This window comes from Sinohyriopsis cumingii, chromosome 18 (genome assembly GCF_028554795.1).
Source record: "Sinohyriopsis cumingii isolate HCF-2022 chromosome 18, ASM2855479v2, whole genome shotgun sequence".
In the NCBI taxonomy this organism is placed as follows: Eukaryota; Metazoa; Mollusca; class Bivalvia; order Unionida; family Unionidae; genus Sinohyriopsis; species Sinohyriopsis cumingii.
Genome location: NC_142978.1, coordinates 31419041 through 31445003, shown reverse-complemented (window position 1 = coordinate 31445003; position 25963 = coordinate 31419041). Strand labels below are relative to the sequence as shown.

Genomic DNA, 25963 nt, shown 5'->3' with positions numbered 1-25963 from the left:
ACAAGAGGTCATCCATGAAGTTGTGGACACCCCTATCGCGCAAGGGTTCCAACAACTTCCGCATCATCCTAGTAAAGACGCTGGGCGCGTTTTGTACCCCGAACGGCATGACCAACCATTGGTAGGTCCCGTCGGGAGTAGCAAAAGCTAGCTTTGCCCTATCCTCCTCCCTTACCGGAATTTGCCAATAGCCCTTGGACAAATCCAGCTTGGAGAAATATTTCGCTTTCGAGACAGAAGCAAAAATATGTTCCGGGTCAGGTAGCATTTCGACTTGAAATTCTGTCACCTGATTTAGCTTCCGGTAGTCGACACAAAACCGATGGGTGCCGTCCTTCTTCTGCACTAGGACTACCAGAGAGCTGTACGGAGAGTCGGTGGGTTCGATCACTCCCAGAGCAATCATCTGCTCGATCTCCTCCCTTACGACTTGTCGTTTTGCTTGGGGCAAGGAGTAGGGTTTCCGCTGGACTGGCCGGTTATCCACCAGCTTTAACCCGAACTCGACAAGCGACGTTCTCCCGGGTATTTCTGTAAGCACATCGGAATACCCGGCCAGCAACGTATCAATCTCTCCCCGCTGTACCGCAGTCAACATGGGGTCGCACTCCACGTCCGAGGGTGTCTCAGCCCTCGTTAACGGACAGCTCGGAACAGTGTTGGCACCTTCCGTATCGCCTTCGGCGTCCTCGGTGACTATCGTGGCGATAACAAAATCGCTGGCGGTCTCTCTTTCCCGGTATCTCTTAAGGAGATTAGCATGGTACAGTTTCTCCTTCGTTGGTAGCCGTATCCAATATGTTTGACCTCCGACCTTCTCGGTGACAACGTATGGACCCCTCCAGGAAACTTACAACTTGTTGTGTTCTTTGGGCAGCAGTAACAACACTTTGTCCCCTACTTCAAACTGGCATGGTTTTGCGCGCTTGTTGTAATTCTTCGCCTGACGCGCCTTCGCTCGCTTGAGGTTCTCCTGTGCGAGGGAACAAACTTCCTCCAGTTTGTTGCGCAAGTCTGCAACGTATTGGTAGGTGGTGCGTACCTCCTCCACAGCGTGATCGTCCCTCCACAGTTGTCTCAGTATGGCGATTGGGCCGCGTACGGTCCTCCCGTACAGGAGTTCAAAGGGAGAGAACCCAAAACTCGCTTGAGGTACTTCCCGGTAGGCGAAAAGCATGGCAGGAATATACCGATCCCAATCCTTGGGGCGGCCTTCGCACAGCTTCTTGAGCGTGTTCTTTAGGGTCCCGTTAAACCGTTCGACCAGTCCGTTACATTGAGGGTGATACGGTGTAGTTGTGAGGTGCTTAATTGACATCAATCGGTTTACCTCTGCCATCACGCGACTCATGAATTGTGTCCCTTGGTTGGTCAGGATCTCGTCGGGCACTCCAACTCTTGACCAAATCCCAAACAGCGCTTCCGTGACGATTTCCAAATCAATATTACGCAGCGCAACGGCCTCCGGATAGCGTGTAGCGTAATCTACGACCGTTAAGATATACCGATTTCCATGCGACAACGCGGGTTTTATCGGTCCGATCAAGTCCATCGCGACGCGTCTAAACGGTTCATCGATAAGGGGTGTACTCCCCAAGGGGACGGGTCGATGATCCGTTTTCGGTGCCATTCTCTGACACTTGTCACAGGAGAGACAGGACCGTTTGACGTCTCCCTGGACCCCTGGCCAGTAGAATCCTTTGACAAGACGGTCACGCGTCTTGGCAATTCTCATGTGTCCACCCATGAGACTCTCGTGCGCGAGTTTCAACACTTCCCCTCGCTTCTCTTTTGGTACGACGACTTGCTTAAAGTGTTCGTTACCATTCCTGGCGTAGCGATACAAGATCCCCTTCTTGTATGCGAACTTCACCCCGCCATTCGGAGTTTTTCTCTCCGTCCCTGCTGCAGCGTGTTGGTGCAACTGTGCCAGAGTTGCGTCTTCCTGTTGCATCTTCCTCAGCTCGGCCGGAAGAACGTTACTCACTGGTGTCGATGTAACTTCCATTGGCTTCGCTTTTGTCTGTCGACTCTTGGACCTGGTTTCCACAGCACTCACCGGCATCGGTGTGCAGGTTTCGGGGTTCGGTTGTGGCAACACACAACGACATCCCAGTATGACGTCATGCGACAAACCATCCAAGCATGCAGCTTCAATTTTCCCCTTCACGTACGGTGAATCGAGGTCAATGACAGCCACTGGCAATGAGTCACACGCGCTGTTCGCGTACTGAACGTCGATTACCTCCCCTGTGTAATCCTCGGGCTTAACGTACTTCTTGTCGACAAGGGCTGGGACGCTACACCCAGTGTCATACAAGATGGTGGCACCTTCTCCGTTGACAGTAGCAGACGCGAGGTTGGCTGGGTTACAGCTTGCCTCCGGCTCGCGCTCCTTCCTAGCGACGGCATTCACCTGGGTCTGCCTGCCCTTGGGACAGTCCCTGGCAATATGCCCCGGGCGCTTGCAGTTGTAACACATCGGCGGCCCTCGCCGACCTGCAAGTCCCGCTTTCGTGGGTGAGGCCTGTCCAGGTCTATGGTCGGCATCCCTACCTGTAGATCCCCCTCCGACCCTCCCGTCGCCCTGACGGTTACGGACAGCCGGCTCTACCTCAACCACACGGCGCAACTCAGTGGGTCGGGGTCGGCCCGCACCCCCGGAACCTCCACTTTTTGAGTGTGCCTGCTTGTATCGCTCCGCCATGCTAGCGATCTCTTCGAGCGTCCGTTGCTCTCTCTCTCTCTGCTAGAAAGACTGTCAACTCGCGACGGTAAGTACTCAGGACATGTACCTTGAGTATAACCTCGCGTAGCCCGTCGTACGATCGTTCGACTTCGGCCATCTTCATCCACTTCTCAAATAACCCTCGAACATGGGTGTGGAATTGAGAGTGGGTCTCCGTTGCCTTTTTCGCCGAGTCCCGAAAAAGTTTGCGATATGTTTCGGCGGTCAGCCGATAATGGCAGAAAAGGGCCTTTTTGAGCACATTATAGTCGTCAGCATCGTCTGCAGCTAAGCCGTGGTAGACTTCACGAGCTGCACCTTGCAAAAAAGCTGAGACATTAATTGCCCAATGTTGTTCAGGAATTTTATGAGCGTGAGCGAGTTTCTCAAACTGAACAAGAAAATCGTCGATAGATTCCTCCTTATCGCTGAACCGCGGCATACTTATCTGGACCATTCGGTGGTCGATGAAAGGTCGTCCGGTCCCTCCAGAACTTGTGCTGGCGTCGTCCCTATCTATGTCCCTAGTGGCTAACCTGACCTTCTCCATTTCGAGAGTGTGAGCAAGCTCTCGTTCTTTTGTGGCCGCTGATATCCTGGCCAACTCTTGGTCCGCTGCTATCTTAGCCAGCTCCAGCTCTTTCTGTGTTTCTCTTTCGGCGGCTATCCGGGCCAGCTCCAGTTCTTTCTGGGTTTCTCGGTCCGCTGCTATCTTGGCCAGCTCCTTCTCCGCTGCTTTTTCTGCCTTCCATTCCTTGATTCTTTCTTCAATAAATGCTGCCAGGCGATCTCCCTCGTAGCCGAGATCTTCCAAAGCCATGGCACAGTACTCCTTGATCATTTGCCTTTCTGTAGCCATATTGTTATACTAATAGGAAGTGATACCTTGTCTCGACCTTACTAACAATGGACAGATATTACAAGTTCCCAGCCAAATACTTACCTGTCGACAACAACTAATTTCGTTCAGGTAAGATATTTGCTCAATATTTGCTTCACAATTACTGCAAGTAATTAAAGATCTACCAAACATGCAAATATCAAATATAACAAACACTAGATGAGAAAATCATAAAAATTCAAAATACACAGGATGGAAAATATCTCACACTGTTCACTAATACTTCCTAACAAATAAACTTTTAGGTCGTAAAATAATATTTATGTCTAATTCAAATCCCGGATGGAGCGCCCACTGTGACGTTCTGTCGTATTGGGGTGGGGTTCTCCCAATATAATTTAATTAAATTAAGTTGAAAGTTCCACCCTGGCTCGTTAGGTTAGAAAGTTAAATTAGTGATGATGTAGAATTACAGCTCTGAGCCCCCAGTCAGCAATGCCGACGGTTAAATTATAGAGAACACGAAGATGAAATTCAATCAATAACAATTTAATAAATGTGATAATTTAAAACCGATAACTTCCAATCACTCGTCTTTCCCTCGACCAAGTGACAGCCTAATTCATCCCGTGATTTACAGTGTGAGTTCGATTTTCCCTCTGTCCTTGCATCTACTCATCTATTCCCGCTGATTCTTCCTTCTTTCCGTTCCTCTAACTCCTCCTTTGTCTCTGTTTCCCTCTCTACTATCTCCTCCTCCAATTCGCTCCTAGACTTCAACTTGTCCTGAGTTCTCTCCTTCCCTTCTTTCCTCCGTCTCTCTATCCGAGACAACGGGACCAAACTTTAACTGGTCTGTCCCTCAAAGCTTCCTTTTGAAGCTTTCTGTACTTAGACCTTCCCGCTCTAAGATTTTCCCGCCAATAACGAATGGCTATTCGGAGTTACGCTAACCTCTTCTCTGGGTAATTTCTCTCAGCGAACTAACTTTTGCCCGAAAACTCAGGGATATCATTCTACCCAAATCAAGGTCTCCCCCCCCCCCATCTCGATTCTGATTGGGTGGCGCTGTGCCCCTGTCCAATCGTCTTAGCGGCCAGTTCAACCTTCTGTCTGTTTGCAGGGGAAAGAAGTTAGGACACTCCCACTTCTTCAGGCAATTTCTTTTGATCTTGGAAACATTTCGACACCTAGGTGATAATTGGCTGTCTGTGACTTTGCAACTCCGATGTCTGGTTCTTCTATTCTAGCCACAACAATCTTACGTAACAGATTAGTGCTAGCCTTCGGCAATGTTCGACATCAAACAATGACCCGTCAGAATTACCTTGATTATACATGTTTCAAACTGGGCTACTCTGGGTCGGGGTAAACATGACACCAATGAAAAGTATGGTGGTAATGGTGGTGGTGATGATAATTAAAAGATGCTCAGTTTTTCAAATATTGTTTTTCTTTTTACACTCAAAGAAGTTAAAATGTCTTCATTGTATTGTTACATGCATTGTACATACATGAATGCATACATGGATATTCCACTATACATGCATCCATTCATCCATCCATCCCCCCCAACCATTCATACCTACCTAACTACCTACCTATACATACATACATACATACATACATACATACATACATACATACATACATATGTAGATACACACACATAAGGTGCACATTATTACTTGTATACCGGTTTACTGCAGTATTTTTTTCCCGGTGTTATGTACCATGGTACTTTTTCATTTTTTTTATATGTTGTTAGTTACCATCAATAACTATTTCTGATCCTATAATCACATATATTACATCTGTCATGCCAATGCAGTGATCAAATGCATTGTTATGTAAATGTTCAGGCATAATCCAGCTTTCACCAAAATTTCAGATTAAGAAAATAAAACAAAAACCCTTCTCATGTTTTTTGTTAATACTAGCATATTAAATGACTGTGTTAATTCTATGTATTTCCTTTGTAAGACTGCAAATCATCTTATTATTTTCAGGAGATCACATGTTTCCTGTACTTAAGTAATTTCTCAAGTCCACTAACTATTTATTCATTTGTTCAATACCTATGGAGGCCCTGAGTGGCCGAGTGGTCTAAAGTGCTCACTGTTTACGGATCACTGCCATCTCACCTCTGTCTGCTTCGGTTCGAGTCTCGGATTCGGCTAATGTGGTTAAGTGAGAAAGCTTGCCAGTAGCTTCTCGTGGGTTGGTGGTTCTTTCCGGTTTTTTTACGGGTTCTTCCTCCACCATTAATACTGGCTGCCATGTATAGCCTATCTTGTGCTGAAAATGGCGTTAAACCCTACAACAACAACAACAACAACATCAGTACCTATGTTTAATATTTACTCTTGGATGAATATCTTGCCCAGATGTTGACATTCCCTGCCTATTGTTTCCATAGTATAGCTAGAAAATTGTAGGCTTGAATATCTTTGCTTCATGTTTTGTCAACAGACCCTATAATGTGAGTACTTTCTTTTACAGTATCAGCTAAAGTGCAAGCTTAATCATCCCACTTAAGTTACAGGTTTTAGATTACAACTTGTACAACAATTAATATACACATAGCAAAAATTCATTTTTTTTTATTGGGGGTGGATGCTGTAATTTTTGGTTGATTGATGTCTGTTTCTTAATAATATCATAGAATAGGGTGGGTTGTTTTGCTATAAATCAGAGCAAGATATATTATCCAGAAGGAAATTAACCAAAAACAAGTCTCTGACCCCTATAACCAGATCATTCATTTGTTGGACCCTAATATAATTGAAGTATACCAGGGTACATATAATGTGGTATGTTGGGAAATCATGCAGTACACCACAGTTCAAAATTCATTGCGCTATCCAGTTCTTGTACGTACATTAATAAATTTTTCAGTCATATAACACCCATGAATCACATCAATAAAACCCATTTCTCTTCATACATGGTGCCATTATTTTTTAAATATAGACTGTGCTCTACATATGTGTCTATCAAGATATAATGAATCTGTGACATGTGGTTTCACACTCAAGGAAAACTTCTGTTCTTTTGAACTGTTTCATGTACAGTTACTATAAATACAAAATAAGGACAGGTCTAACGATGGATAAATCTCAGCAGCCAATATTTACACAGCATAAGCCACAAAAACCATGTGACTCCGTGAACATTTTATTTTCTCTTTAGGCTTTAATGCAGCTTTCTTTTGAATCCAGGTAAATCTGTAGAAAAAAATCAGAAAGAATAGAAACAACCATTTGAATAGAGACAACAGTAGGATGCCATAACAGCCGATCAGTTGAATGATACTTTGCTTTGAACTGTCTTCCACCCACAGTGTATTCCCTAGGGATGCAAGATTGGGAGTCAAAATTCCCTTTGGTGTCAGAACTGCGGGTCAGACTGAATAAAAGAATGAACTTTTGTATCAAAACCTGGGGTAAAATAAAAATGTGGGTCCCTGAAGCATCAATACGGGTAAAGGGAAATACTGACCCCTTAGAAACTGACTTCTTAGAGTGGACAATAATGAATCTGATTTGAATAATACTGATTTGAAAAAATATCTTTTCTATGGTTTTTCTTAACTCATTATATTGCTTTTACTTAGATATCATTGAAAATAATGCTTTTGATTGCTATTTATGTCTTTTATACATTTGGCCTTACAATGCTGGCCAAGATCATTTTAGTTATTTTCTGCTAGATAATTAGTTTGTACTGGAGATTAGCAGTAGCTTGACAGAGGCAGCCTATGTAATCATTAATTACATTATTGATTTCTTTCATTCAGGGTCCACCTCGTCCTGGCTACTCCCAAGGGCCTGGCCCCAGCATGCCACCTGGTGGACCACCACCTCGAATGGGTATGCCCGGAGGTCCACCCCATGGTGGAATGCCCCCTCATCCATATGCAAGTAAGTCCTTGTGGTTTTGTTAGACATAAGTGTTTGTTAAAATGGCACTGGTGTTCAGATGCACATCTCTAGTCTTGGCTTTAAAGTAAGCAAAGGAGATATTTGTTTTCATGCCCACATTGATAGAAAAGTGAGAGATAGCAGCAACGTTCCCTCTAAGGCATGTACACTAGTGAGTGCCGAGCAAATGCCACTGAGCAGACTGCAAAACCTACTGAGCAAATTTTTTTTAACGGAAATTGTATCCTCAGGCAGGGTGCGTCAGAGTGGGTGGGGGGTCACAATCATTATAGATTTAATGCCATTAAATCAAACATCTGGAATTTTAATCTCAACCATGTCAAGACTGAAAATATTTTGAACAACGAACAACTGAAATCAATTAGAAGAAAGTGTGCTCACGAGAAATCGAAAGAATTATCTCTGCGTGCAGAATACATTTAGCTGCACTAAGAAATCAAACAAGCTGCGCACGCAGCTTAGGGGGAACATTGGATAGCAGTAACATTTTTGCCAGCAGCAGAATCAATAATATTTGTAGGGCATATATTAAAGTTTTTCTAATGAGTGTGCAGTAAACCAGTCCTTAACCTTCTTGTCAGACTTAATTCCCGTTTTAGGGAACCATTGTTGTGCTAAAAATGTACACAAGTATGACCTGGAACAGCTTTATGCGGGAAATGAGGGGATCATCATTTATAGCTCGTTATAATTTTAACTTTCTAAAGGGTTCCTAAAATGTTTTCTGGTACATTCTTATCATTCTTTCTGGTATGCAGTGGGTTTTTTTGTGCCTCTTCCAGACTTGATTACAACAGTCAATATTCCCTTTTATTACAAATTCCATGCTGGAAATTTCACTGTTCCCACCACTCATTTGCATAGGTGGGTCAGAGGTTTAAAAAAATGTGACCAGCTTTGATAACCAGCAACTGCCCAGATGGCACCTACTTGTATCTGGATATGAATTGCAATCGTTGTCTTGAGAACATTTTCTAAGTGACCACCATTGTTATTTCTTGCTGATCTTCTTTGAACTATCTTCAGTTGAGCGGACTGGTTTATACCCAGCTTGAAAAATATGTCCTGGAATAAAGCATGTAAACCAGTCTTCTGGCTGACTTTCAAAAGATTCTTGGATGTGATTTTTCTTAGATGTTTTTAACTGATTCATATATTCTGTTTCATATTCCGAGTTTTTCCTCAAGGCAGTTGGTTTTTATTTGGCATAAAGTGCATTATGGTATTATATAATTAGCAACGGTTGAAGTTTGAGAATTATGCAGCTGTTCAGTTAGATTATTCCGGAGCAAAATGTACATGTAGGTGTTGAAAAACTATTACAGATTGGAAAAGTTGCACGTTATACAGTTACACAGTCTTTTCTCTGATAATAATAATAATACTGTCTCCTGTAACTTAAAAAATCTCCACAGTTGTCTGTCACTCTCTCTAAACACACATGGAATATATACAGTGAAACCCATCAAAACTTAAAATCCCTTGTCACGAAAGTATGTTTTTTCCTGCAGATGTTTTTGGATTACATAGGGTTTTGCAACTGTGAAACATAATGCCTTTTTAATAAGTGCAAACAATTAACATGAATCACAATTAAATCAAAAGCTGATAAATATAATCTTTCACAAATGTGCTCATGTAGAAGCTATTACGAATTTATCTTTAAACCTGACTTTGTTATTTATTTAGCAAAGACTTAAGATTAGCCTGTTGTTGGTCCTGATCATTGTCAGTATACATTTCAGTGTGTATTGTTTTATCCTCCACTGCTCCTGGGACATTTTCACACTGATAAGCCTACTTTATTATTTGCTAATCTAAATGATCTAGTATCAAGAATTTAGTAGTTAAATTACATTTCTTAGTAACCTCTCCAGTGGCTTAGTGGTTAGAGTGTCCACCTCAGATGCAGGAGGTCATGGTTTTGATCCTCGGCCGAGTCATACCAAAGACTTACAAAAATAGTACTAACAGCTGCCTTTCTTGGCATTCAGCTGTAAGAGGTTAGTGTTAGGACTGGTCGGCCTGGTGTCAGGATAATGTGACTGGGTGGGACATGATGCTACATGTCTTGCATCATGATGCACCACTGTAAACTGCCACACTGCAGACATTGACTAATTTTAAATAAATTACTGATGAATTACATCTGAATACAGCTGCAATTCTGATTATGATTCCCACAGACAGACGGATATAAGAAGAATTACTTGCTTATCAAACCCCTATTTATATACATTTTCATTTGTCATTCTGATGGAAAATTCAGATAAAGTAATAAACAAGTCTGTTTCTTGAGTATTCTAAGATCAAAAAACTATGTCACTATATTATTATTTATAACAAACAATCATGGATAAAAGTAAGCTGAGTAAACATAATTTACAATGACCATTATCTTAAAGTACAATCCACAATCTTGGACAAAAGTTAAGAACACATTATAGATATACATAACAAGATGTTTCACTGTATATGCACACACACAGACACATTGATATATATATATATATATATATATATATATATATATATATATATATATATATATATATATATATATATATAACAATTTATTGTTACATGCTTATGCATTGGTGTCACCAGGTGTAGGGGTCTGTGGATTTACCCAGGCAATTTTGCTGCTAGCACCTTCTTAGATTCAGTAAAATCAATAAATGTTCTTGTAAAATTAATGAATACACTGCATATGAGACAATAACATTTTCATCCAGTATCAGTGTTTTGTTAGAAACATATGAACATGCACCACTAACATCATTAATTGGTTTTTAATCAAAACAAATATTCAGATTCTTGTATGGTCTATGTAACTTTCCAATACTGTATAATAAAGTAAATTTTTGAATGTTTGCAATTTTTTTTGCCTAACTTCTATGAAGTTGATATTGCAAACGTGAATTTATAGCTTGTGACCAATTCATGATCAGAATTGTTTTTGTTTGAATACAATTTTCTCTCACAAAAACTGTCACATTGAAAGCACATGATTCTGCTATATTGACCAGTTCTGGTAAGTATCTACAAGCTTTTTATGTGTCTTGACAGGCACAGCCAAACCCAAGGAAAATACAAGTAAGTTTGGTCTGATCCTCGCTTGAACGTATGTTCGCTTGAATAATTAATTTAGCTACTGCCCAGAAAATTTAGTGCATCAGTACTGAGACTCATGAAACTTTCTGACTTGATTTCTGAAGTTTTACTCATTTGCCCAAAACAAATTGTTGCGAAGGCAAAATCTGTTTGTGATGAAATGAGTAGAAAATCTCAGACTCTCAGGTTAAAAAATTTCATGATCTCTTGACCCAGTATTCTCAAAATATTTTGAATGTGTAGCACTTGCTCAAGCCTTCAACCTCTAAATTGGCTTGATACATGGAATCGGTTTTCAAAATTATTGATTGCCTATAACATCAGTCCTTTTGGCTGATTCCTGTGTTGAAAGCTCAGCTATGGACAGTTCTGTTTAAACTGACTTTTGATTCTTCTATACCAGAAAACCACTTCTTCATTGTTACTTTAAATTACTAAAGCATCTTTTGCAAATGATTGCATGTACTAGTGTGACTCTTGGTCAAGTTTGCAATGGCATTACCTGCCCCGATGTGCATGTAGAAGTGACATTATTAGAACTTGCTAACATAGTGATGACATTGCAGAATATTTATGACAAATTATGAATCGTGAATCTTTGAAAGTTAAGAAATTGCAATGACTATTGCTGCACTTGTAGTCAATAAAAGAAAAGAAAACAAATGTTGACAGTTATTGACAAGAATTAAAGAAATATTATGCATTCTAATGCATAAGTATGGCATAATTTCTTTCATGTTATGTAAGCCATGTTGAGAAAATAAGTATATCAGATTGGACCTACTCAGAAAGCTTTTCATTATACTTCTCAATTTGAAACAATATGACCCCTTTTCTGTTTTTTTTTTTAAAGGACAATTTGTGGACATGTACTGCACAAAGTCCATAATTTTACTTGATAATATGACCATACAGTCGATACATTTCTACATTTTGAACTGGCTGGCTTGTTCTAGAATGATGTCACAGTACATAGATGCAAACAAGTCAGGGGTGGTAATGCAGTCAGCAGTTATGGAAAATCTGCCACTTGAGTAATTTTCACAGTAAGTTTCAAGAAGATAGCTGGAGTAAATTTTATGTGAGGAAATCCACAGAATCATTACAGACCTTCACCATTTTTTACTTTTAAACACTGTATTGGAATGTAGCATTTATGCAACAAAAGCCTAACCATATTTATGAAATGAAACCTTTATTTTATTCTTGACTTTTTCTGTTTATGAATCAGGTTTTGGACCATTGAGCCATCTTAAATTGTGTGTGAAGTGAAAGTTAAATGATCATGAGTTGATGCTAAAAACCAGTTTGCTCCAGTATTCATTGAAGCATGGATAATTGACAAGTCATTAAAATTATGTAAAACTGCCCAGTCTAAAGATCAGTTGCAAGTAAAGAACGTTGTTAAGACTTAAAATCTTTATTTTCTCTTATTTTATTACATCTTTGGTAGGATCTAAAGCACACATGAAGGGCTTCAATTTACATTGCTTTAAGCCTTTCTCTCCTGTAGCATTTTTAGCTGAGTTTTGAACACTTCTTCCATCTCATTAAAACTGGTCAATGTTGGTAGAAGAATCAAAGTTAGAAAAATCCTGTAAATTCCATGACTTTAATTTCATTTTCCCTACAGTATTCAAAGCTACAAAAGGTCAAAATTTGCCTAGTTTGAACTTGACCTTAGTTTTGTTGCTCAAAATGTTTCAAGAATACGGGCCATGCCCCTCCGTCATTAAACTTTACTTGACTTCAGATCTCGTGTAAGATATTCCTAACAGTCAAGAGGCATATCTATGTCTAGAGAAACATCTTAATTAAAACATTGTTGAGTAAAGTTATTGATGGGGAGTAGCCAGGAAATATATGTTTTTTTACAGGCTTGCATTGTTCAGTCCACATCTTCTCTCGACTTTTGCAAGCAGCTTGTGTGTTATGCTAGATATCATTTTTGTTGCTGAGGATGGCAGTGATGAATTGTTTTATTTATAAATTTTGTGATAATAACAATAATGATAATAATAATAATAATAATAACAATAATACTATTATTATTATGATTATTATTATTATTTAAGCAAGTGGCTCAGTTAATTATAGAGCTAATCAGCATTGAGGCTATCTATTATGTGCAACATTTATTAAAATTATCAATACATACAAATGCCATTTTAGTGGCTAAACAAAGCACAAACATAAAAACTGCATATACAACACATCTTTTCAACCATGTCAACACATTTGAACTGATAATATAACAATATACAAATAATATAACAATATAGAAAGATAAATGTGTGATGGTTCATTTAGATCTTAACATGGAAATATCTGCAGGAAATGGTGATGGTTCATGTAGATTTTAACATGGAAATATCTGCAGAAATGGTGGACACTGAATATTAAACTGTTTATATTTTTATCCAAGCAATTATCCATTCATGAAAGAATTGTGCAGTTTGAACGTTTTAATTTCCTTTGGAATAGCATTCTATAGAATGGATAAAGAGTAATAAAGATACTCTGAAGTTGATTTGTTACATAATTCATGCATCATTTTTCTTTTTCTGTGAAATGTATTCTCATGTATCGGCGGTTTTATTGCGCAGGAGTGTTGCATGGAGTATCAAGTATGATTTTAAAAGCTTTGTTTGTAATTTTAAGTTTTTATGTTTGTACAAGTAGAATTGGCCCATAAAAATGTTATTGGTGGCATAACAAACTCTTTATCAAACATAATGTGGTATTTTAAATGAATGTTATTTCTGATTTGTCAAGTAGTCAAAGTGTGAGTTAATTTTTTGTGTGGATTGATATGATCATTCCAGAGTAAGCTGTTATCCACATATACACCAAATAGATTATCATTATTCACCATTTGTATGATGGTATTATATACTAAAGATTGAGATAGTTATGTCGTAATCTTCATTGCATCCATTTGCTAGTGATTCACAAAACTTGGTTGGTCCATATTCAGTAGCATTCCAGTGTCATCACACCATGACAGAAATATGTTTTGAGGATTTGGAGTATACACTTTGAGATTCATTTGCATCTGATAAAGTTGTATCATCTACCCAAAGGTCTATTCTTTGTATACCATTTTCAATTGTTAAAGGTAAGTCATTGATAAAAAAAAAAATAGAAATAGAAGTGGACCTAAGGCTTATCCTTGTGGCACTCCATAACTTGTAGGTTTTTCTTCAGAAAAATAACTATTGTTATGTATATTTGATTTAGCTGTATCTGATTTAATATATATTTATTTCAGTTGAATTGTTTGTCAGTTTTATAAAAAATATTATTTTTCATTACATGTACATGATATTGTAATATAAATTTATTCACTAGAGATGATACTTTTTTCAGAAAATAATTTGACCATGACTTAGTTTATAAACACCAGGTGCTGATCTAAATCCTGACCTTGTTTCAAAATTTGTAGCAACTATGTAAACAAGTTCTTTTTTTATTTTAAAATGATTGTTGTTGTTGAGGTCATGATGGGACTTTGTGTTTAAGATGTAAAAAAAGAAATTATTTTTTATTTCTTAGAATAAAATGATTGGTTTTCATCTGGGCCAAACTGGGTAGATGTGATCTTTAACAAGTACTTATTTCTATGAGCTTCCGGAACATGATCACATGACCCCTTTTTTTACGTTTTAGAAGATCATATAACCTTTGTTTTGGAGACTTATTCTCAGTAGAAGCTGGGCTGTTACACTGAAGTTATATGTTGTGCTGTTTGGAGTTATTTCAAATTAATTGGATTGGAATTATTTCAAATTACTTGGATTCAAAAGGATTAATTCTGTTATTTTTCTGGAAAATACATGTGCTCATGTAAAATTGTGGAACAAGGACATTTTTTAAATGAAAATTTATTATGCTATCCGAAACCAGAGTGGTAATTCTTGTTTCTTCTAGCAACTGTAGAAGTCAACACTACAGATTTCACCATATGTCATCGTCTTCCATCTTGGATTCTTCGTTGGAATTCAAACTTGAAATAAGTTGAACATTTTGTTAATAGGACTCCAGAAATTTTATTTGGGGATTATTCTTGGATTATTTTTGGATTTGATTCTGTAAAACCATAAGTTCATTTTTTTTTTTTTAATTTTTAAAATTTTTCCAGGGAAATAAATTATTGTATTTTTTTTCAAAGCTTGTTGATTTCGATCTTTCTTGTATTACTGTTTATTTGAGCCTAAACGCATGACATAAGACTATTGAGTGATACCTTTTGAGACCTGTTGCTCAAATATATGAGTCAAGCCAAGTAAACAGTGTTTTTGCTGTAATAGTGATGGTTTTCGGTCTCATGAGAAGAATGTGATGGTCTAATAGACCAGTAAACTTTTACTGTTGCAACCAAATTTTTCATTGTGTAAGATCTTTAATCACATGTCCACCACTGACACAATCTGTTTCACAAGAATGGTTTTGTTTGAAACTTGATTGGTTTTGATCAGGAAGTTTTTTCTCTCAGAAATGAAAATACAGAATCATGGTTGTTTTTTATGTTGAATTTCTCATGGAAAGAAGGATGGAAATTGCTCTGCAGTTGTTGAAATTTTTCATAATTCAGATTTTGAATAATGAGGTTCACTCTTCAATTGAAGATCAGGTTCAGCCAACCATCTTTCAATTCCAAACCCCAAAAGTAACTCAGTAAGAAAAGTTTTCAATATTCAGTGCCACAGACTTGGAACCCGAAAAGAAATGAGAGGAAGTGCAAGTATCAATACATCTAATATTAATCTTAATTTACTGGATGAAAAGTGGAATCAGTGTGATTCTATAAAAATATTACAACCTACAGCATACATTCCCAGACCTTTCACTTTGTTGTGTCACTAAACTGGACAGTGAACTTCTTTGGAGCATGTTCTTGTAAAATTATTTGTTCATTATGTCAGTATATAAATATAGCTTATTATTAATGTTTTTTGTGGGGCTTTTGATATGAACTTGTGTTTTGATTGAGGTGTGTTATGTGTTTATTTAAACAGCATTTGTGCTTCTTTTTATTTCAAATGTGCCTTTCTTTATTGTGTATGCAGCTATGTACTATGTATGTAAATATGCATATAATAGAGAGCCACGAAGAACTCCATGCAACTAATTGTGTCACCCTCTTTAAATTATTATTACTGTTTTATTTAATTTATTTTTTGCTAGATTCCATAATTTAGGAAACTGTCCAGTCTTTATACTATAATTACATTTGAAGGTAACACTTTCAGCAATTATTGGAACAGCTGCCTTTAAAATTTAGAATCCAGTTAAAATCCATTCCCTGGACTTTTTCTCCTCTGTTTCCTGGAAGAATTTCAGAACAGAAGCCATAAAGATATTGATAAGAAGATTTATTAATAAGTTTCATCAGATTAGAAACTATAGTAGTGTAAAACATCATTGACACTGTTTACGGTATCATTAAATGATGGTACAACTTTTTAAACATAACAGAAAAAATTGAATCATATTACATATGCATCAAAACAACACCTTGTCATAAGAGAGAGACTCTGACAGTCCCTAACAGTGTGACAGAACAATGTAATTCATTTCGGACCCAGTCAGTGCACCTTTTAGCTCGATTATTTCAAAAATAGGGAAAGTTTCTGTACCCAGTAGCCACCTAGGTGTCGTTATCCCATTTCATTAAAGTTTTAGCGCTTCATCTATTTTAGATCAGGTTGTTGATTTTAAATTTACATGATTACTTTTGATCATCATATTGTAGTCGTAAACAAGTTTCCAATAGATTAAATTATAAAGTAAGATGGTTGTCTGATATTTAATTCAGTTAAAACTTTTGGGATCAGTTTTACAAAGAGCTAATGAACGTAATTGCCCTTCTGAGTACTAAAAAGGAAACAATGTTGTACACACATATTGATCTAGGTAGATACATTCTTAACAGTGTTAAACCATAGCTCCAACTTATGGTTGCATGTTATGGAGTCATGTGACCCCAGACTGTCATATCCAGGACTAATATTCAGATTTTTTGGAGCCATTGCTACTAATTATATCAGAGTAAAACGGTACCTTATTTCCTGTTAGTAAAGCACACAATTTCCAATGATGTAGACTAAGATCCCACATTGTACACTGTGGCAGTTTTATGTGGATTGTTTCCACTTGTGTTAATAAAGAAACATATAGATTCTTTGATTAAGGTCAGAGGGCACATTCATATTAAGACCAATAATAATAATGGTATCTGTACAGTAAGTTTAGCTCAAGATCCCATATCATGAACTAAGGACGAGGTCATTGAAACCCATTGGAAAATTGTCTCCTGGAGTTGACCATACTAAACCAATCCCAAAACAGCAGATTATTAAATGTGGAGTGGGCATATGATGCGCCTTTCAGATATTTTTATTGGTGTTAGTTTTACCAAACTAATGAAAGCAGTATGTTATGTCCACACACAGGCAAAATGAAGTAGTCGTTGTTATTCCAACAGGATGTATTCTTAAACTGCATATAATATGAATTGGTGCCAACAATGAGAGATGTTGAAATAAAATGATACAGATAACAGCAATTACAATATTTTTGTTTTTAAAGTAAGTTTCACATGTCCACTACCTCAGTATAATGTAGCTCTTTCAGAACTGTCCATCTGGGTTGATGTCATCATTTCTATTACACATCACACAGGTTTTTATACAGTTGTAAACAACAGAAAGTTTTTCAGTTTACACTCATTCTAGCAGTTAATTTTATTTCTCAGGACTTTTTCAGGGTAAAGTCATTGATTAAAGGAATTACATGTGCATATCTGAGACTAATGCTGTATCAGATACAGCTAATATGCAACTGGATCAAATGCAAATAATGCATGATACTGTGACCTACATTCTAGGCTTCTCTGACCAGTTTGCTGACAGTTATTAAGTTAGTTTCTCAAGCATTATTCCTTGGAGGGTAATGGAAAAGGAACAATGCATTTCTTTTGGAATGCCACATGAAACAAAAATCAGGTAATTGTAACTTATATTTCTCAATTATACAAGGCCCAGTCCACCTCTCATGAAACTTTTTTTAGGAGACGTGCATGCTTTAGTACCAGAAGTGGGTTATTATGATCAGTACCAGAAGTAGGTCACTATGATATGTTTTCACTTTGATTGTTTTAAAGATTGGCTGTTTTGGAATGTTTATAATGAAATGCTGAAATTATGTGAAAAGATGCATCTTTCTGCATTATGCTGCAAACTATATAGGTCATTTTGGATTGCATTTCATGGTTTATTTTACAATATAAAAAATACTTGTGTATCATCCATCAGTTGGAGTGTCATCAAGCATTAGGACCAGCTCATTTTTTACGATTATAATATTCATGTGTTGCCATTTTATCTTTATACTTTGCCGAATTTATAGAAAATTTGAAAGTACGTGTCAAATGATGCTCTTGCTTATCTTCATTTGAACAGCTGTCATCGTACAGGTAAAATCCGTTATAATGTGATACTGCTTATAATGTGATGGCAGCTTGGCTTTCATTTTTTTATTCAAGTTGCCCTAATATTTTTAACATCCTAAATACATGCACTCGGAAAACTGATTATTCATATCCCTAGCAGATTTTTAACCCCAGCACTGCGTTTAATGTTGTCTTAACTTCACCATGTGCTGCTTCCACCATATTGGCATGTATACAATTCAGAACTGTAGTATATTTGATGTTTGATAAAACCTGGCGAAGAAAGGAAATGATACATGGTCAAGAGGTTAGTTAAAACTGATGACATTGAAATTTCAATGCACATTTTCTATTGAAAAGTTTTTCAAAAAAATTTTTAATGCAATCCCACTGATATCACGATGTTATTTTTTGGACCTGAAGTATCACGTTATAATGGGTTTTACTTGTACTTGCTTATGCTTACTAATACTTTTGAAGGTTTAAAGAATGAAGGGTGATTGCTATTGAAATCTTTGAGCACATGTATTTAATGTTTTAAAAAGGTTTATCTTGTTTTACATTGTTCAGATCCAAGCAATTAAGAATAACTAAATGGTAAGTTGGTTGACTGCATTTACTTGGGTTATTCTAAGTTGAATATGTATCCCCATGTAGAGGTTAATGCATATAAACTTATAATGAAAGTAAATTATGATTAATTTCCACCCCCTCCCAAATAATAGCTTAATTTGTACATAAATTCTTGCACTGGTTGAAGATCATAGACTATTTATTAAATGCAGGTTAAGGGTTCAGGTTAATCTACTGGTCATAGGTCAGAAGAGCTAATGGGAAGGCCTGTTGTCCTTATCTGATCAGTGGATGTTGCAATGACTGGCAGGTGTTTGACTATAAGTTCACTGGGATCACTGACAGGTAACAGCTAATTGAGGTAGTGGAACTTTAACACCTTAACCCCTGGAGGTTTTTGTTTTCACCTGAAATTTGAGTAGGAAACATCTTGAAAGCTATTTCTAAATAGATAAGAAAACACAAAATCCCAGGTGATCTTTCACTGCATAGTTGTGTTAGAAACATTGTTTTTCATTGGCTATTTGGCTATTATGCTCGCGCATGAGCAGAAGGGTAAACGGTTGTTGTTTTGTTTTTGCTAAACGGAGCCATTATTTTTGTATCAAGACCACTCTTTATTCCAAATGCCCTACATTTTACAAAGGTTCATCTGTCTGTTTGCAATTCATACCTTAGCTCTGAGACCAAAAAGTCTAAAATCCGGACACAAAATTGGATCCTGACCATCGGCCAATTTTGGGTAGAAAAAATCAGGTCCAAAAATGTTTTTCCCTCTGTATTTTGTAATGCAACTAGAAATTCCAGATTTTTTGGTATCATTGTAGAGCTATATCTGTCTACCTTTCTATAATACAATCCACTTTAGTGTATCATACATGACCATGACGCTACAGAACTTGGCAGTAACCTACTACCTCCTGCCATGTTAACTCATCACTAGGGGCTAATGTGTTAAAGTTCAGTTAATCAGTTTAAAACATATGCTTTTTTATTTATTGTGTCATGAAAACAAAGCCACAATTATATCACCCTGTCAGATGAATTACACTCAGCAACACAATACACTTGGACATTAATGTGGTCTTGATTCCTTGTGTGTCGCAATACACTTGGACATTAATGTGGTCTTGATTCCTTGTGTGTCTCAATACACTTGGACATTAATGTGGTCTTGATTCCTTGTGTGTCTCAATACATTTGGACATTAATGTGGTCTTGATTCCTTGTGTATCTCAATACACTTGGACATTAATGTGGTCTTGATTCCTTGTGTGTCACAGTAAACTTGGACAAGGATGCAATACACTTGGACAAGGATGATGTGGTCTTGATTCCTTGTATGTCACTTTATGTCGCAAGAATCAAACCAGGATTTCAGAAATATAACATATGTGTTTAACACATTAACCCCTGGAGCTTTTTGTCATTTTCACCTGAAAATCGAGTAGGAACACATTTTGAAAGCTATTTATGAATAGACTCGAAAACACCAAATCCCCGGTCATCTTTCAATAACATACTTCCTAGTTGAGTTAGAAACATTGTTTTTCATTGGCTATTTGACTTGCGCATGAGCAGAAGGGTAAAAGTTGGATTTTTAAAAATAAAAAAATTCTTCCCATTATTTTTGTATGGAGTCCACTCTTTATTCCAAATGCACATCTTATCCTACTTTTTGCAAAGGCTCATCTGTCTGTTTGCAGTTCATACCAGTTTGCCTTAGATCTGAGACCAAAAAGTCTGAAATCCGGACGCAATATCGGATTCCAACCACAGGGCGAATTTTGGGTTTAAAAAAGGTTGGGTCCAAAAAATGAGGTTTTTTTCATCTGTATTTTATAGTGCAACTAGATATTCCAGATTATTTGGTATCATTGTAGAGCTACAGCTGTCTACCTTTCTATAATACCACCTACTTTAGTGTATCATGCATGACCATGACGCTACAACGCTTGGCAGTAGGCTACTACCTCCTGCCACATTAACTCATCGCTAGGGGTTAATGTGTTAACAATTCAGTACTTGGTCATGTCACCATTTTTTAATTTGCTTATTTTGGAGTTTTTTTTACTTTATGTTAAAAGAAAATAATGTTGGACTAACTAAAAAATGCCATAGTTTGAGGCCCAGTACAAGCTTTCAGTTTTGCAGAATGATCAGAAGTGTAGGACAAGTTTACAGTTTGTGCTGAATTGGCAAAATTTTATTATGTGTGCACTAAATGTGTGTGTGTGTGTGTGTGTGTATATATATATATATATATATATATATATATATATATATATATATATATATATATATATAAAAACACAAATTCCTCAGGTAGTTTATGAACATTTAGACTTAGCGCAAGTATAGAATTTGTATATTTTGTAGCCATGTTCATCTCTGTATCTCAAAACCTAAATTGCTATAGATAATCACTATGGTTTGCGTTCGTGAATATAAATTACAAAAATTACAGATATACAAAACATCCATTCTCAATTCTGTATCCAAAACTATACCTAAATTACATTTTCATTTAAAGCTGGAGCAAAACCAATTACCATGTATGCTGTTGAATATAAAACTTTGCAGTTAAATTTTTTTTATATATACATGTATGTATTTACTGTCCATGATGTTAGTCCGTCAAGAAAATTAATCACCTTCATAATTGCCAAAGGAAGAAAACAAGCCAGAATTTAAATGAAGCAAATGAACAACACAACAGATGGAGATGAAAACCATTTTGCAAACATCTGTTTATTTTATGTTTCCAAACCCCAACACCAATCCTGCTAGGGCCCCGAGTGGCCGAGTGGTCTAAAGCGCTCACCGTTACGGATCACTGCCATCTCACCTCTGTCTGCTTGGGTTTGAGTCCAAGGCTCGGCTAGCATGGGTATGTGGGAAGGCCTGCCAGTAGCTTCTCGTGTGTCGGTGGTTCTTTCCTGGGTATTCCAGGGTTCTTCCTCCACCAGTTATACTGGCCGCCATGTATAGCCTATCTTGTGCTGAAAAATGGCGTTAAACCCTAGAACAACAATAACAACAACAACCAATCCAGCTGCATTCAGAATTTGATACATCTTGCCACTTACGATCATCCATCCTTGAGTGGTGTATACATGTATCTAGTTACAATAAGGAGCCAACCATTTATTCTTTCAAAGAGTGGAGGAAGGGGCTGGGAATTTTTTATATTAGATATTTTCAGCTCCTTTGAATCATTCACACTGGTTCTAAAATAACACTATAGTCCAAAGAGCACTTTCTGTTTCGATTGAAACAAATATTTTTCCTCTTAAATAATATATAAATGCAACATAAGATATGTCTGCAGACTAGATGTTTCAACAAGAACATAAGAAACAAGAATGAGAAAATTGTCCAGCTTCTTGTATATAGGCAGAAGACTAAAACACACATATTGTAACTATAACTCCAACATGCCAAATCGCAAATCTCCACCATTGATATAACATGATTTAACCCATCCAGTGGGAATTAACTTAATTCTAAAGTACCACCTGACCAACCTGTCCAGTAGGAAAAGAGCGCAAAACATGTTAACATATTTACTAATATTTTTATCATTAGAAACTACAATTTATAAACACATAATTAAGTATATATTCATAGATCCTATAAAATGTTACGTTCTTAATTTCTTAAAATAGACGATATGAACATACCCCAAATCCAGCTATATATAATAATTACAGTTTACAAAAATTATAGATAGACGCAGCATAGCCATGCTCAACTTGTTGTTGTTGTTGAGTTTAATTATAGTGACGTGCGCACAATTGTGCATGTGCCACTTTTTTTCTGACTGCACTCAGCCTGCTAGTTGTTCCTGGGGAAGGAAATTTTGCCACCTCCCCCAGGCTTTTATGGGTTCAAGGAACCCTGATAGTTTGGCCTCAATCTGTGGGTCCATAAAGGTCCCTTACAGTTGAATGGTTGGCTGTCATTAGTGGGAAGGAGAGCTCGGGAACAGTCCTGGTGCTTCACATCGCTGGTTTCTTGCTGCATTTGCCAATTTTTTTCTTTCAAAATATTCTAAAATGGGGGTGTGTGTTCTGTGCTGTTTATAGAGGTTGTTAGTAGAAATCATGTATGAAGAGAGATTTTCAAGGTTATTATGGTACACCACTCCCTCGATAACTCGCGCACATCGGGGTCCAGAAACATCGACCGCACTATAAGCGAGGGGCGAGTTATCGAGGGACCTATAAAATAAGCCCAAAACCAATAAAGTGATTGACGACATAACGGAAAAATGGGGGGGGGGGGGTAGGCAGCTTATACTGTTGAATATTCACTTTATAATCGTTCTGAGATTAACTGTTAATAAATATCTCTTCATAACGGTGTACTTTATTATTTTCTCATAGGACAACATTAAAAATTTCAGGATAAATTACAGTATATTGAGGCGATCATCGAAAACATTATTCCACGTGGTTTCCGTTCGCTGAACATGTGTACCACTTAACACATTGTGTACTACGTCACTAATTTTTATGTTGAATTGTATACATTCTAGTTTTATTGTTTGAGCCAAATTATATTTTTTTTTTACACAAAAGATCGACTCTTTTCGAGAAACAGTGTCGATCGAACGATAGATAGATAGATAGATTTGAATGCGATAGAAGTAAAATGGAAAAAAAACAAAAAAAAACAAGAGTTAATCAGTACTAACATATTTAATTGGTCTCAAATTTAAAACAACGTAAATTAGAACAAGTTAATACTTGCCGTTTGTGCCACGCTTGACAAATATCAATTCACTTTTTGAAAAAATCAGTTAATTTTTTTTGTGTGTTACTCCTTGGTTTCTCTGCCGCCGAGCAAAATCCCTCAGATTTCTCAACTGCATGAGCTTTACGTAGTCAACATTTTGGGTCTCCAGCCACCTTATGGCAATATCAAAATATTTGCTTCCTGTGCAGAGGGGTGGGGGTGAACATCTGTGTCTGCATCACTTTCAACACTTGTGTTATTCCAGTTAGAATCGTCTTCTGCTGCAAATTTGTTCTCTATAGAAATAATTATAGTTTCATCTGACATGTATGCGGCTGTAGGGCAATCATTGTCAGAACAAATCCACTCCTCCATCAAGAGAAACGCCCATCTCAGGACCATGAGTCTGTACTAATTTCTCCCAAACAGCCTCGGCATTAATGACATCAGTTTCACTGAAACATTCGAAGTCACTATCGTCGTCGTTGTCTCTGTTACTGTTTTGCTTTACGTCAAAGGCAGCTCCAAGACCCTTAATCCAGCACCCGAGGTCTCTTGTAATCGATTTTTTTTTTTAATGCAACAAACACTTCCCCAAGTTGTTGATCAAAACAAAGCCGGCATGTACATGTAATTAGGTTCTCACAGAAGTACTCACGAGTTTCGATGTGACGGTCGATTGACTCTTTTCATGTTTTCAATGAACAGACTATGTTGTAATTATAATGTTTACACTGAAACGGAATTAAAGGATTAGAACGTGACTTTCACACAGGAAGTCGTTTAATTGGTGTTTATTTCATTCTCTGTTGCCACCTGTTAACATTTACCAGAAGTTTTCATTGATCGCTATTTCACCAGACTGTTTATTTACAGTATAATGTCAACTATTTATCCTAAAAACTTACATAATATATGATATCTTTAAACAGAGGTCTCGCTAGGATTTTAAAACTGGGTCTTTCTGCCTCTGAATTCAATCACTAAATATCAGTATATTTTTTCACTCGGCCGCCAAGTCAAAGTCTTTGAACTAGCCGCCTAGCTGTTGCATCATGTTCTTTTTTTTTTTTAATGTACTCTTACGAAATAGCAACAGTACATCAAAGAGTCTTTCAGTCACTGAATTCTGTCATTGTAAATATCAGCACAGTAAACTGATCAACACATTTTCCCACAAAGCAGGTGGCTGAAACAGGACCGGCAAATCTTTGAATTTTCCCGCGCACCTATTACATGCGTGCGGAGGACTCCCGCCTTTTCTGCGTCCCAGATCAAAAATTGGCGTCCAAATACGCGTAATTAAGCGTTTTCGAGATCTCTGAAATTAATTCTTCTCTAGAACTTGCAAATTTCAAAATATGGATTATATTTTTATGGGCATTAATCACCATTTTCGATGATAAAACGAGCAATGTATCAAGGTTTAATTTATCAATTCTTATCGTAACTTTTTTCATGTTCAGCATATTTTAAAGATATTTTAAATACATTTTCTCTGGAAAAAAATCGGGAGCCAAGACGGACACCGCGTTATAAGCGGGATCGCGAGTTATCCGGGCGCGAGTTATCGAGGGAGCGGTGTATTACTAGTCGAGATGTTTAGGGTCACTCCTACGTTATGTTTTTTATAAGTTTTTAGATGTTGCCTCTGTAAGTTTTTTATTTATTAATGTTTTTAGAGATTGAATGTTATTTATACTTTATTTAGCAAGAGACCGGAGTCCTAGTCAATTACACAGTTTGTTAAGGACCTCTAGGACCAGAGTCCTAGCTGGTTACTTGGTTCATTAAGGACATCTAGGACAAATGAAAACCATTTTGCTTCATTAGTTTATATTTCCAGCCCTAAAACCCCCATCCTGCTCCATTCAGAATTTGATACATCTTACCACCTATGATCTCCCACCCACAATCGGTGTAGATGTAATGTGGACTACAAGAAGTAGCTATCTATATTTGGGGTTGGAAAGAGTGCAGGAGAGCACTGTAATTTTTTTCTTCATATTTTCAACTTCCAAAAAGCTGGAAAAATAGTTTAGCTCAGATTTATTGAAAAGGAACTTGTTATATATCTTGAGGTAAAAATAAATCACAGGCTTATTTCCACCCATTCCCCTTCTGAATGAAGGATGCATTGGCAAAATGAGGGATGGGCTGAATGAAGGTCATGACCTGTCCCGATATACCTGTATTTGCCTAAGTGAAAAGTGCTGATATAAAAATAACCCTCCCAGACGTGTGTGAGATACATGGTGAAACAGGTTTATTTTTACGCAGTTTAGTCATTACTGTTATCTCGAATAAAAGAACCTCAAGGCAATACAAAACTTCAGTTCGTAAGACAGTTTTGAAATAGCTATCAAGCCAGGAGTTCAGAATGTATGTACCTAGATCAATATGTGTGTACAGCATTGTGTTTCTGTTTTAGTTCTCTGAAGGCAGTTATGTTCGTTTGTTTGGTAATGTGATTTCCCAGTCAAGGCCTAGTTCAGGATCTTTTGCACCCCTGACTGAGTTTATGGTGCATTGACACAAATTTTGATTGGTTGCCTCAAACATAGGGTTGG

General features: G+C 37.3%; 1 protein-coding gene across 2 annotated transcripts in view; it reads left to right on the top strand.

Annotated features, from left to right (window-relative positions):
* The window catches only part of LOC149776322 (SWI/SNF-related matrix-associated actin-dependent regulator of chromatin subfamily D member 1-like), a 135194-nt gene that overhangs the window by 40578 nt on the left and 68653 nt on the right, over window positions 1–25963 (top strand). Inside the window, exons 2-3 of one of the 2 annotated variants that reach the window (XM_089942816.1) lie at window positions 7369–7492; window positions 10583–10609. In XM_089942816.1, coding sequence (XP_089798942.1) covers window positions 7369–7492; window positions 10583–10609 — 151 coding nt within the window. The remainder of the gene's footprint in view (window positions 1–7368; window positions 7493–10582; window positions 10610–25963) is intronic. The other variant, XM_089942817.1, reaches the window with a different exon arrangement.